Source organism: Antennarius striatus, chromosome 16 (assembly GCF_040054535.1).
Source record: "Antennarius striatus isolate MH-2024 chromosome 16, ASM4005453v1, whole genome shotgun sequence".
NCBI lineage: Eukaryota > Metazoa > Chordata > Actinopteri > Lophiiformes > Antennariidae > Antennarius > Antennarius striatus.
Genome location: NC_090791.1, coordinates 1,917,194 through 1,931,731, shown reverse-complemented (window position 1 = coordinate 1,931,731; position 14,538 = coordinate 1,917,194). Strand labels below are relative to the sequence as shown.

The window sequence follows — 14,538 nt, the reverse complement described above, 5'->3', positions numbered from 1 at the left end:
TCTGACTCAAGAGGAACATGGAGCAGATCAGCGACTATCTCCTCAGGTATAAAAACTTTAACTTTCCCATTGGTTTCACAACAGCAGACATCATTGATTCCCTCCAGAGCTTTGAAATTCGAGATAGTGACGTATTCCTCGTCTCCTATCCAAAGTCAGGTCAGTGAAAGCCTCTTTAAATCAGATCACTTGTGTTCAGTGTTATTGTGGCTGAGATCAGAGTTACTGACCTGGTGGGATGTGTCACAATTCATATCTTCTCCACTCAGGAACTATATGGACTCAGCAGATCATCATCTCCATCTTTGAGTTAGATGGAGGTCTGGATGAATATCCAAACAACATGGAGAAGATGCCGTGGCTGGAGTATGTGGAAAACCATGAAAGTTACCCTTTTAGACCTTCTCCACGACTCTTTACGTCTCATCTCACACCAGCTCTGTTGCCTCCAGGACTGAAGGACAAAAAGGCAAAGGTTAGTATGTTAGGTACTCTGTCCTGCTAGGTAAGTCAGAGGGACAGGGATCGAGGTAGGCTTGTATTGTAGTTACTGTGTATGAGTTCCTTAAAGGCATTCAGAACAAATATTTTGCGTCTGTTCCTTTAAACTGTGGACTGACTGCTGCTTGTTTCCATGTCAGATCATCTATGTGATGAGAAATCCAAAGGACAACATTGCCTCTTATTATCACTTCAGTCAAATCAGCAGTGATCTGGAGACGCCCAAGAGTTTTGAGAACTTGCTTGAAAACAGTTTGAAGGGAAACGGTGAGGATCGTCAGATACTGGAAGACAACGAGTCATCACAACCAAATCAAAACAGTAAACCTGTTGATGAAACAAATGTAGCTCAGTGAGACTGACTCCTTAGTAGCTCTTTTACTGCATAGCCACATCCAGATGTCATTTACGTCGATACATGGACTAAAAACTGAAGACGATGGGCGTCTCAAAACCTTAATCAACAAGCTGAATAAAGTTGTAAAGAACATCCTTTGGACTTCATTCTGTTTTTCAGGAGGATACTGGAATAATATTTTGTTAAGAAACTTCACGTTCTTTCACACTGCTTAAAGACGAGTCAAGTTTTTAGGTCGGTTAGTCAAACTCTTATGGTTCTATTTCACAGTGGGCGCATCCTCCTGGTTTGACCACGTCAGAGAGTGGCACTCAAAGAAAGACCAGTACAACATCCTTTACCTGAGCTACGAGGACATGATTGTAGTAAGACTATTGTCTGTAGTAGTTTGGAAGTTTTACACAACTATGATTACATATTTATGTAGACAATGAACATTTTTTAAAAATATGTGCTTTCTCTTGTAGGACCTGAAGAGGGAGGTAACTAAGATCTGCACCTTCTTGGGTAAAAACCTGAGTGAAGCAGACATTGAGAAAGTTGTAGAGAAATCTACATTCAAGAATATGAAGGAGGATCCAAAAGCAAACTACCAGTTTGTACCAGAAACAACAATAAAGGGAGACTTCATGAGGAAAGGTAACGCGACATAAGTGTAAAACATGTGCAGAAACATGTGACCAGATGTCAGGTGGAATCTTAATTTCTTGATTGCAGGTCAGATCGGTGACTGGAAGAACTACTTTACTGTAGCTCAGAGTGAAAGAGTCGATCGAGTCCTTCAGGAGAAACTCGGTGACCTGTCCCTAAAGTTCATCTGGGAGTAAAGGGAGAAGCCACGCCCACCACGAGATGCTACCTGGAGTCATTCATTTAGTGTAAAACACACAGCAACTGTTGATGAAACAGAACCGCTTCTATAAAAGCATTTCTGAACAATGTTTGTCTGGTTTTTACGATGAAAAAAAAAGTACCAATGACGAGATAATGCAAATATACCCAATTTAGTCAATTCATTGTTGTCATTGTGACTTAAAAACAATTTAATTTTGTCGTAACTCATGAAGAAACCCAACGGGAGCAGATGGACACCACCCATCGCTAGCATTTTGTTAGATGCTTAGTCATCCATACGTTAGATTTGTAATGTCAGACACTAACGTGGGGAAAAAAAGATACTAAAATTAAAATCTAAAAATTTAACGTCAAAACATCTGAAATACATAGAAATCCAGTTACAGCAACCCCCAACCTGAAGTCTTTGAATCACTATCTTCTAGCTTCTATCTTTGTTATGACGTTCTCGGTGACGTTACACACAAGGGGCGGAGAGTGAACTAGTGACGTAACAAAGAATTTAACTTACCAGTTCCGGTTCGACGTGACTCGTTAATGTCCTCGGTTACATTAAAATCCTAGCTTTAGGTACAACAGAAGTCCTACGTATCGCCGCAGGTTTATCTTTTTGAGGGGATGAAGTCGTTTTCGGATCTCTCCTCTCTGAACCCGCTCGTTTCCGTCTCTGTCCAGTAGGCGGAGCTAGAGTCACGCGATTGGCTGCTGGCGTCACGTGTCATTAAAGGAGCAGTACAACTATTTACGGCTCCTTTTAGACGTCGACAATGCCTTTAATTTTTAGTAAACATTTGACTCCTTTTCAACATGCCTACCTAACTTATTGAATTATCTCATTTTAATTTACCTAGATTAAATTAATAATAGATTTTCCTATATTAATTATAATTAATTAACATTCTAACATTGCACATATGTACAACGTAAACATTGAGAATTAAAGTTTTTAGAATTAATTTGAAAGGAAACATATTGGTTCTCGTTCATGTAAAGTGATCAAATGTCAAGTTCCACAGACGTCATGGCCTTGGAATGTAATTCAAATCATTGATCCATTCATTGTTGCAGATTAATTTCTCTTGGCTTGTTTCCATACACCTGGTTGTTTGTAACCATCCTGTTGGTAGGTCCACTGTAGAACTTTATGGTTTAATATAACATCATGTGCAAATCAAAGTCCACGTTCCTTGCCCTTACAGTCTCAGTTGAAGTCTTAGGTCATTTTTGGTTACAGAGAAGAAACATGGATCATAACAGCAAGTATTTAACTCAATATAAAAACTTTAACCTTGTCGTTGGGTTCTCATCTGCAGAGTCCATTCAGGCGCTTCAGAGCTTTGAAATTCAAGATAGTGACATCATTCTGGTCACTTATCCAAAGTCAGGTCAGTAAATTGTTCTGAATAACAGTCTTTGCCTTTACAATTTTGTTCCGGCTGGAAACAGATTTAATAATCAATCTAAAATGTCTCTTCATTTATCTTGTGTTCCCACTCAGGAACTATATGGACTCAGCAGATCATCATCTCCATCTGCGAGTTAGATGGAACATCTGACTGAATATCAATACAACTTGGATAAGATGCCGTGGTTGGAGTGGCAGGAGAAACGAGAACAAAGCATTGGCAGACCTTCACCACGACTCTTCACCACCCACCTCAGATCTGATCTCCTGCCTCAAGAGGTGAAAGACAAGAAAATAAAGGTCAGTATTTCGTGTGATGAGTTCATTGAGCAGGAATATTCTACACAAAGTGGCTGGATAAAGGGCAAATAAATTGGGTTTGCCATACAGGACACAACAGGACATGTTAAACAACGGGCAAATTGTTGTTTGTTTCTGTGACAGCTAATCTATGCGATGAGGAACCCAAAGGACAACATCGTCTCTTATTATCACTTCCATAACATATGTGAGCCCTTGGACACCCAAGAGTTTTCAACAATTCTTTGAAGATTATCTGGTGGGAAATGGTGAGTAACAAAAAATATTAACCGTCGGACCACTGACCACATATAATCATTTTTAGACATTTTAACATTAATTGCTCAAATAGATGTTAAAGCAGCTAAAGGAGATTAACAAGAACTTGATTGATTTATTAAATACCCACAAATTCTATTAATGCAAGCTTATCAAAGAAGGATTTTTCTAGTTAGTGTTGCTCCATAAAAAGTTCCACATCATGAAAACTGTTTTACTAAGGAAATTTATTCTGTAAAAGATAGCCCAGTGCTAAGGCTAACTATACTAATGCCAACTATATTGCTAGTTGTCTGAAAAAGCCTCAGTTAATCATTAAACACTCAAAAGTAAAAGTAAATAAAAAATCTTGAAATAACTAATTTAAAGTACAATAAAACAATTCTAAATGAAAAAATAAAATTGAAGACAGAGGGAATGCCACAGAAGCACCTGTACCTCCTGTCCAGCTAGTACCACTAAATCTGTATTTTTATTACAGCCAATGACCACTTCTTTAAAAGGTCGCTGCAAGACTCAAAGAACGTTTACAAATCTTGGGTTGTTTTTTTATTTTATTATACAGTGGGATCGTCTTCCTGGTTTGACCACATCAGACACTGGCTTTGAGTGAGAGACCAGTTCAGAATCCTCTACCTGACCTATGAGGACATGATTGTGGTAGGATTATGTTGGCCCGTAAATAAAACTGTTGAAAGTGAAAGATTCATGAATTATTCACGTTTTCAAACCCGTTTCTGTTTTAGGACCTGAAGACAGCGGTAACTAAGATCTGCACCTTCTTAGGTAAAAACCTGAGTGAAACGGACATTGAGAAAGTCGTTGAGAAATCTACATTCAAGAACATGAAGGAGGATCCAAAAGCAAATTATGAGTTTGTGCCAGAAGCAACAAAGACAGGAGGCTTCATGCGGAAAGGTAACGTGACGTAAGTGCAGAACAAGTGCAGAAACATGTGACCAGATGTCGGGTGGAATTTTTTTTCTTGATTGCAGGTCAGATCGGTGACTGGAAGAACTACTTAACTGTTGCTCAGAGTGAAAGAGTTGATCGAGTCCTTCAGGAGAAACTCGGTGACTTGTCTCTACAGTTCATCTGGGAGTAAATGATGTACATGATGAGAAAACACCAATAAAGCTACCTGGCCAATCTATCTTCACTGTTAGAGGACAAAAGGAATTAAAATGTGAAAATGTCTCTACAAATGTGGGATCCAGTTGGGGCCGAGGGTAAACCACCCACTCAGACACAACCCCCTGCTGGCAACCCAACTTGCTTATGCATGATGCCCTGACATTGTTTACTATGACTGTGTTAGTCTGTTCCAATCCAAAGTATTAGTGATGTGACTCAAGTTACAAATTTGACATTTGTGAAATGTTCAAGTCATGAAAAGGAATGATTGAAGCTACTTTTATACACAGAGATAGTCATCGTTAACAACGTGCTGTCACCTCAAGGCAAGAAGGTTCTGGGTTCAATTCCATTCTCAATGTTTCACAGAGTTTATGTTTTCTCCAGGTTCTCTCCGAGTTCTCCAGATTCCTTCTACCTCCAAAAACATGAAATTTGGGAGATTGTGTGTGTGTGTTCATGGTCGACTGTCTATGGATAGATATACTTTAATGATCCCAAACTGGGATATTCACAATGTGTGTGGCCCTGTATGTGTGACCCTGTGATGTGCTGCTGGCGCGTCTGGGGTGTACCCCACTTCTCGTTTGAGCAACAACCGGTTGAATATGTTAAATTTCACAAGTAGCTGAGAAGCAACCCCAATGAATGCTGCTGCCACCAACTTGATTGGTAGTGGACACTGAATTCAGGGTGGTTTGTTCAGGCTAACGTTCAGTCGTAGTTTTGCGCCACACATAGCGTGTTCTTTATCAATTCTATTCTGTTGGCCACTTTTCCGAAAAGGCCCGATTCGAGCAGTGTACGACCAATTATTGTCCCGTGTACAGATTCCCCCACCTGAGCTGTGGATCTCTGCAGTTCGTCCAGAGTCATCGTGGGCGTCTTGGCTGCATCTCGCATTGGTGCTGTCAATCTTTGGCCTGTAAGTTTAAGTGGTAGGTTTCAATATCCGATGATGGATAATTCTGCTTGAAAATTTTACTCAACTTTATCACATTATTTTTATGTATAGGTTTGTTTGGTGTAATGATCAGGCAGAAAAAACAGACAGGGAGCAGGCTAACAAGCAGAACTAGAACACAATAATCTCACAAACAGGACCACTCCAGAGCAAGACAAGTCGCTAACAACCTGGTAAAGACTGAGCGTGCAGGACGGGCTTATATACAGGGCAGATTAGGAAGAGCAGCAGCTGTGCAGACAGGTGAACAGAGTTGGACCTGATATGGGGGGGGAAATACAATTAGGAGAGGAAATACATGGAGAGGAAATACAATTAGTGCAAAAAGGAGAAAACTGGAACTGGAGCAGTGATGACTATAGAGTGTTGCTTATGGAATCCATGACATACTACAGCAACAATGAAGTTTTATCTGTCATTAACACACTGTGAACGTTTTGAACTGTTAAAATAATAATAACACAAACAGGCCGAGCTGAAGATCTCTTTCAAAAGAATTAAAAAGCTGAACTTAAATTATCCTTACAGCAAATAAAACATACCGTGAGCCGTAAGTGTGATTCACTGTGAGCTTTTTGAGCGTGTAGCAATGTCTTGACATGAATTTATTAAAAAAATAAAAAAAATTCACAGAACAATGAAAAATAAATATTTGAAAATATCTGCATAAGACATTTATTTTACCATGGTTACCGCGACTTCTACTCCTACAGGCTTTTGGTAAGTATGATGTATATTTTGAGCAATGAAAAATAACAAATTCATAAAATTGTATTTTAATGTTTCAAGATCACATTAATCTTACAATTTACCACTAAAATAAAAAATACAAACTTATACAAATAAAATATACTTCAACTGGGTATATACATTTACATATTTTACCAAGCCACACAGAGTTGTGGAGTTTCCAGTAACTGTGGCCCAAAATCAGGAACACACTTCACACAGACATAGTTTATCAAATGCTGCTGAGAACTTTGATTTCTTTCCCCACCATTAAAATATCTTTAAACAGTGACAATCAATGAAGACAAGGATTGGCCAAATGGATTTATTAGTGTTCATTTCATCTGTCATCATTCTTCAGTGGTAGAGAGGTCTAAACATGAGTCAAACACATTATAAAGCATTAACTACCCAAGGAATTAACATCTATAATTGAAAATGTGTTGAAGTCTAAAGGGTTTTTCCTTTATTCCCAGATGAACTTCAGAGCCAAATCACAGAGTCTCTCCTGAAGGAGTAGATCGACTGTTTTGCTCTGAGCTACAGTAAACTTGTTCTTCCAGTCACCGATCTGACCTGTGATGGCAAACAAAGTAATATCTGTTCGATTGGTTCTGTACAGGTTCAGTGGGTACAGTTATATTACCTTTCTGCATGAAATTATTCAATACCCTCGATTTTGGCGTGAACTCATAGTTTGCTTTTGGATCCTTCTTCATGTTCTTGAATGTAGATTTCTCTGCAACTTTCTCAATGTCTGCTTCACTCAGGTTTTTCCCCAAGAAGGTGCAGATCTTAGCTATGACCGTCTTCAGGTCCAAAGAGAGAAACTTCAATAAGGTCACAGGTTTTCAGGTTTCAAACAATCACTGACTAATCTCAGACTATCTAACCAACATGAAATGTACATATCCAAACATCACTGTGCAGCGATTAGTCTTACCAAACCCATGTCCTCATAGGTCAGGTAGAGGATGTCGTACTGGTCTCTCACTGATTGGTCAAACCAGGAAGATCCTATCACTGTAAAATTAAATAATGTTTACTATACTGTCAATAAAAAATACTGATCCAAAGAAATTAAGCTTATTCACATCTGAGCTGATCAATCTACGATTGAAATGATCACATGATTGTTTAAGCGTGAAAGTTTTGATCTAGTCATCATCCTCCAGACTGTGAGGTTTCTCACCGTTTCCCCTTCAAATAGTCCTCAAGGAAGTCCTCACAGCTCTCAGGAGTGTCCATGACGGAACAGACGTGACTGAAGTGGCATTTTTTATCTTAAAGAAAAGTAAATGTCAAGATCTCTTGTTCAAGTCCCTTCATGTTATTAACAGACTTAGAGTAAATGTCGTGGAGGGACAGACCAATGACAGTAAAGAGGTAAAATCTCTATGTTCATGTTAGACTTCTAGTTTTCTGGTTGGTTGAGTTTCCATGAACTGACCTTTGCCTTCTTGTCCTTCAGTCCTGGAGGCATGAGATCTGGTTTTAGATGAGTGGAAAAGAGTTGTGGAGATGGTCGTAGAGAATAATCTTCAAGACCCCACTGGATCTCCAGCTATGGCATCAGCTCCCTGTTGTTAGCATATTCATTCAGACCTCCATCTAACTCACAGATGGAGATGATGACCTGCTGAGAAAATATAGATCCTGTGTGGCGACATGAGAAGAACCTCCCAGGTGTCCACTCTGATCCACAGCTGGATGCCAACTATACCCGACTGTTTGAAACAGGATGTGTTCATAATTTAATATTAAAACCACAGTCTAGTCTAAAGAGGGAAGTGTCTGTACAAAATGACATTATTATATCATTACATTAATATTTAAAACACTTCCAGGCCCTAGAATGTTAGTTTATCTGACTTAATCTGTTAGGAATTAATTTTCTACACGTTTTTAAAGTGTAAGAAAGACAGGATGGAGATTTGAGGGACGAAGAGGATCTTTGTGTCAGGAGTCAGATGTTTTCTAAATACACTACAGGAAAATAAAATGTGGTTATATTTTAAATATTCTATCAATTCTCAATTCTGTTTCATGAGAGTAATTAATATTGTTTTCTTACCCGCTCAGAGCCATTGTGTTCAACCACAAACTCCCTTCACCATAAATATCAACACAGCTTCCTGCTAAACATCATATTTATTCATAATCTTTAGCTCCGCCCCTTATCATCTAATTTTCCCACAGATTCCAAAGACACCTCATCACTATTTTACTCACCATGTTGTTAGACTGGAAATCAGTGTATATTTTACTTCCTCTAGTGGAAAAAGTTTCACACTGAGTCCAACATAAAAAACAGCAACTTTAAAATGTTCTGGTTAAATACATTTTATATTCAATTTTCTTCGAGTAATTGAAATAAATGTTGGTATTTTGATATTACTGTTTTTGGAATGTCTAACTTCATAATGTTCAAGTTTACATTTATTTTACAGTATATTCTTTTTTATTGTCTTTCTGTGGCTTTTAAGACTCTGTTAACAAATTCTGGGTTGTAAAGCCTTTTGAGCTTCAGCTCTTCTATAAATAGTCTTGTCCAAAGTCATCCTCTACCTGACCTTTAAGATCTGTGGTAAAATAAGTTAACTGTTGTAAATTGTCATGTGGGTTAACCAGTTTCATATCTGATACTCTGAAGCTAAGCAATCAATGATCATCTGTAATAAAAATCATAAATTATACATCAATGTTCAAAGTGTTTTCTGTCTACTGTAGGACTTGAAGGCAGCGGTGATTAAAATCTGCAACTTCTTAGTTAAAAACCTGAGTGAGACTTGGTGTCTCTGAGGTTCATTTGGGGACAAAGATAATCATTCATCCTTAAACTTTCAACTGTTTCCATGTTTGGACTCCTGCCAACACTGAACCAACACTCGAAGGAAGGAACTGGTGGCGGACTCGAAAAGTACGAAGGGACAGGTAACCCCGGTCTACATTCAGGGTGTAATGTGGATATTGTCAAGGACTACAAGTACTTTGAGGTCTACATTGACAATAAGCTACAGTGGGGGAGGCACACCTTAACCCCCCCACCAACCAACAGGGGAATGGTGAATTGCTTTGATCCCCCCTAAAGCCTTGGAACTGTTTTTTCTTCTCTGTTAACCTTTTGTTCAATAGAAGAGTATGAGTACATCCCCTCCACGACTCTTCAAGTGTCATACCAACTCTGATCTCATTTAGTACTAACGAACAAAAAGAAAATGTCTTTATTTAAATAACTAAAACGATGAATTTTAAACTACCCAAAGAGCTCGTACTGCAATCTGGAAATACACAATACTCAGGGAATCTCTGGAAGAGAGGGTGTTTGAGAAAAAGATCTAATCTTTGTTTGTTTCCTGATAACTCATGTCAGGTTTCGAAGTGAGGCAATATTTGTTTTATTAGACAGTGGGTGGAGTCGAGTGCTTCTCAGTCAGTACCTGCTGGAAACTAATGCTAGCTAACACCCGCCTGCAGACATCAGGGAACAGAAACAGCAGCAGATGAATGTGTGTGATGACTTTTTTATGTTATCTCTCTTCTCTTTTACAGAAGAACCAAAGACTGAAGTAATCCCATGAAAACCTCTATAAGCAGTGACATTCAATAAAGACAGACTGGTTATTTGGTTTTATTAGTTTTCTTTCATGTGTCATCATTCTCCCTTGGTGCAGATGTATAAATACAGGTCTTTATAAAGCATTAATTATGGAGGATTCTTACACATCTATAATTAAAAATATGCTGAAGTGTAATGGCTTCTTTCTTTACTCCCAGATGAACTTCAGAGACAAATCACCAAGTTTCTCCTGAAGGAGTTGATCCACTCTCTCGCTCTGAGCTACAGTTAAGTAGTTCTTCCAGTCACCGATCTGACCTGTGATTGCAAACAGACTATAAATATTTATTCACACGGTTCTGCACAGGTTTCAACAGGCAGTTACGTTACCTTTGCGCATAAAATCTTTCTGTATTCTCGATTTTGGCATGAACTCATAGTTTGCTTTTGGATCCTTCTTCATGTTCTTGAATGTAGATTTCTCTACAACTTTCTCAATGTCTGCTTCACTCAGGTTTTTACCCAAGAAGGTGCAGATCTTAGCTACGACCGTCTTCAGGTCCTAAGAGAGAAACTCCAATGTGTTCAAAGGCTCTCAGGTTTCAAACAACCACTGACTAATCTCAAACTATCTAACCAACAGGTAATTAGTCTTACCAAAACCATGTCCTCATAGGTCAGGTAGAGGATGTCGTACTGGTCTCTCACTGAATGCCACTCTCTAACGTGGTCAAACCAGGAAGATCCTATCACTGTAAAATTAAATAATGTTTACTGTCTTGTCAATGAAAAATATTTATCCAAATAAATTGAAGCTATTCAGATCTGAACCGATCTGTGACGAAATGATCACATGATTATTTAAAGCATGTCAGTTTTGGTCTACTCATCATCCTCCACACTCTGAGGTTTCTCACCGTTTCCCTTCAGATAGTCTTCAAGGTAGTCCTCAAAGCTCTGAGGAGTGTCCATGACGGTACAGACGTGACTGAAGTGGTAATAAGAGACGATGTTATCTTTTGGATTCCTCATCACATAGATGATCTGACATGGAAACAAACATCAGCACATTGTTTGAGATTATCAAGATTCCATTCCATTACAAGCTCCATGAATCAATTGATGGAGTCTTCAGTTTTACTTTAAATAAAATTAAATATGAAGGTCTCCAGTTCACGTCCTTTCATGTTATTAACAGACTAAGAGTAAATGTCGTGGAGGGACAGACCAACGAGAGTAAAGAGGTAAAATCACCTTTTTCAGGTTAGACTTCTAGTTTTCTGGTTGACTGAGTTTCCATGAACTGACCTTTGCCTTCGTGTCCTTCAGTCCTGGAGGCATCAGATGTGCCTTTAGATGAGTGGAAAAGAGTCGTGGAGATGGCTTGAGAGAATAATCTTCAAGACCCCACAGGATCTCCAGCCACGGCATCAGCTCTCTGTTGTTAGCATATTCCTTCAGACCTCCATCTAACTCACAGATGGAGATGATGACCTGCTGAGAAAATATAGTTCCTGCGTGGAGACATGAGAGGAATTGAGGTTACATTACAGGTAATTCTATGAGACCAGTGAATCTGATGATGGCCAGAACAAAACTTTTGAGGCCAGTAACATGATTTCAAGAGTTTGTCTCACTGACCTGACTTTGGATAAGTCACAACGAACAAGTCAGAGTCTCGAACTTCAAAGTTCTGAATTGAATCAATGATCTCCGGAGACGTGAAGTCAGCGGAAAAGTTGAAATTTTTATACCTGTAGAGGTAGCTGTTTATCTGCTCCACTTTATTTCTGAAGAAAAACAAGAGAAGACAAGAAGAGAAGAACCTCCCAGGTGTCCACTCTGATCCACAGCTGGATGCTAACTATACCCGACTGTTTGAAACAGGATGTGTTCATAATTTAATATTAAAACCACAGTCTAGTCTAAAGAGGGAAGTGTCTGTACAAAATGACATTATTATATCATTACATTAATATTTTAAACACTTCCAGGTCCTAGAGTTTTAGTTTGTATAACTTTAACTGTTATCAGTCAGTTTTCTACACTTTTTTAATATGTAAGAAAGACAAGTTGGAGATTTAAAGGAAGAAGAGGATTTTTGTGTCAGGAGTCAGATGTTTTCCTGTAACAACAAACAGTGAACTAAAGGAAAAGTAGAATGTGGTAATATTTTAAATATTCTATCAATTCTCAATGGTGTTTCATGAAAGCAATAAATATAGTTTCCTTACCCGCTCAGGGCCATTGTGAGTTCAACCACAAACCCCCTTCACCATGAATTTCACCACAGCCTAGTGTTAACCATCATATTTATCAGTAATGTTTAGCTCCGCCCCTTCTCGCCTCACATTCTTCGAGATTCCCAGGACACTGTGTTAACAAATTCTGGGTTGTAAAGTTTTTTGAGCTTCAGCTCTTCTATAAATAGTCTTGTCCAAAGTCATCCTCTACCTGACATTTAAGATCTGTGGTAAAATAAGTTAACTGTTGTAAATTGTCATGTGGGTTAACCAATTTCATATCCGATACTCTGAAGCTAAGCAATCAATGATCATCTGTAATAAAAATCATAAATTATACATCAATGTTATACATTATACATCTGTCTACTGTAGGACTTGAAGGCAGCGGTGATTAAAATCTGCAACTTCTTAGTTAAAAACCTGAGTGAGACTTGGTGTCTCTGAGGTTCATTTGGGGACAAAGATAATCATTCATCCTTAAACTTTAAACTGTTTCCATGTTTGGACTCCTACCAACACTGAACCAACACTCGAAGAGAAATCACTACCAAACCGAGTGGTTTAATCTGTTTCCTTATTTAACGTGAAGAATTTAAATGTTTCTTCATGTGTGATGAAGACTGCTTTGGTCACCGAAGCTGACTTCACAGTTTGTGTCTTTTCTTATCAACTTACTCTCCAGTTGGAGGTCAATGTAACATTCAACAACTGCCCATCTGTCCCTCTGCCCATCAGAGCTGACAGGAACTCTGTCCCCTTTACTAGTTGCTTGTTGGGGCACATCTTTAATCTTTAAGATACCATGTTTGGGAGTTCTGGTTTGTGAATGAGGTGACAGGCAGCAGAAAAGAGGAGCTCACGGTCAAAAACATTGGAATACAAAATAACCCAGATAACCATAACTCAATGACGGAATAAGAACCATCATGGATAAAACATTCAACACAAGGACAAAAGAGAGGATGACAAGGTATGAACTACCTGGAAAGACGCTGATTGAGAGCGCAGTTAACGAAAAGCTAGCTTGCAAAAACAACTTACCCAGCTGGCTGAAAGAGCTACAAGCCAATGTAGCTGAAATAGAAACGGGCCAGAACAATGTGGGCATTAAATTGGACAAATTTGGAAGAAGACAGAGTACATTTTGAGAGATGCACAAGAAGAAATGGGACAACAGTGTGTGTTTATGGGTCAATTAAGGAAAGAAATGAACAGAGGACTGGACAGCTTCAGAGAAGAAGCTAACAAAAAGTTCGAGACTGTGGACATAGAGATGAGGGTGCAAAGGAAAGATATTGAGCTGATAAAAGAGCATACAGTGGAGGTGGAGGAGTGGAGCACCAATGTCCATGACATTCATAAAGCCTCGCTGGAACAACAAAGAAAACTCCAGGAGAACCTGACTGATTTGGAAGGGAAAACAAGGAGGAACAATGTTCGCATCTGGGGGCTAAATGGAGGGAATAGAAGGAGACTGTGTTACGAATATGTAGATAATTTTATTCAGGGTGAGTTGGGAGTGGCGAATGATGTCAAACTGGAGATCCAAAGAGCGGACAGAGCTTTAGCTCCGAAACCACAACCATACAAGCTCCCAATCATTGTGACATTTTTGAGGTTTGAGGTTAGATAAAGCATCCTCAGGAAGGGATCGAAAGAGACGGTGAAGGTGAATGAGCAGAGAAAACGTCTATACAGTGCGCCCTCGGTCTTTGCGGGTAAAGCGTTCCAGGAACCAAACGCAATTGATGAATCCGCGATCAAGATCGCAATCTATTTATCTTATTATTTACAGTAATTTAAACGTTTATGCACCCTCCCCATATTAAACCACCTTCTATCTGTATTACCTTTTTAACACTCTACTGGGAAATACACAATCCTCTGGGGATCTCTGGAAGAGAGGGTGTTTGAGAAAAAGATCTAACGCTTGTTTGCTGATCACTCATGTCAGGTTTCGTAGTGAGATAATATTTACTTTATCAGACAGTGGGCGGAGTTGAGTGTTTTTCAGTCAGTACCTGCTGGAAGCTAATGCTGGCTAATACCCGCCTGCAGACATCAGGGAACAGAAACAGCAGCAGATGAATGTGTGTGATGACTTTTTTTTATGTTATCTCTCTTCTCTATTACAGAAGAACCAAAGACTGAAGTAATCCCATGAAAACCTCTATAAACAGTGACATTCAATAAAGACAGATTAGTCAA

General features: G+C 38.9%; 2 protein-coding genes and 1 pseudogene across 2 annotated transcripts; 2 read left to right on the top strand and 1 right to left on the bottom strand.

Annotated features, from left to right (window-relative positions):
- The first annotated feature begins 17 nt into the window (after positions 1-17).
- On the top strand, positions 18-1,686 carry LOC137609445 (amine sulfotransferase-like). Its single transcript, XM_068336467.1, has 6 exons — positions 18-159; positions 270-475; positions 642-768; positions 1,130-1,224; positions 1,327-1,498; positions 1,577-1,686. Exons 1-6 carry the CDS (start codon positions 18-20, stop codon positions 1,684-1,686), a joined length of 852 nt encoding a protein of 283 aa, XP_068192568.1.
- A 1,271-nt stretch (positions 1,687-2,957) lies between these two features.
- On the top strand, positions 2,958-4,803 carry LOC137609448 (amine sulfotransferase-like; annotated as a pseudogene).
- A 5,344-nt stretch (positions 4,804-10,147) lies between these two features.
- On the bottom strand, positions 10,148-12,458 carry LOC137609807 (amine sulfotransferase-like). Its single transcript, XM_068337111.1, has 7 exons — positions 12,319-12,458; positions 11,726-11,874; positions 11,393-11,598; positions 11,002-11,128; positions 10,742-10,836; positions 10,475-10,646; positions 10,148-10,402 (listed from the first exon to the last, which is right to left on the bottom strand). The coding sequence occupies exons 1-7, from the start codon at positions 12,330-12,332 to the stop codon at positions 10,293-10,295; spliced, it is 873 nt and encodes a 290-aa protein (XP_068193212.1). The 5' UTR covers positions 12,333-12,458; the 3' UTR covers positions 10,148-10,292.
- Positions 12,459-14,538: the final 2,080 nt, after the last annotated feature.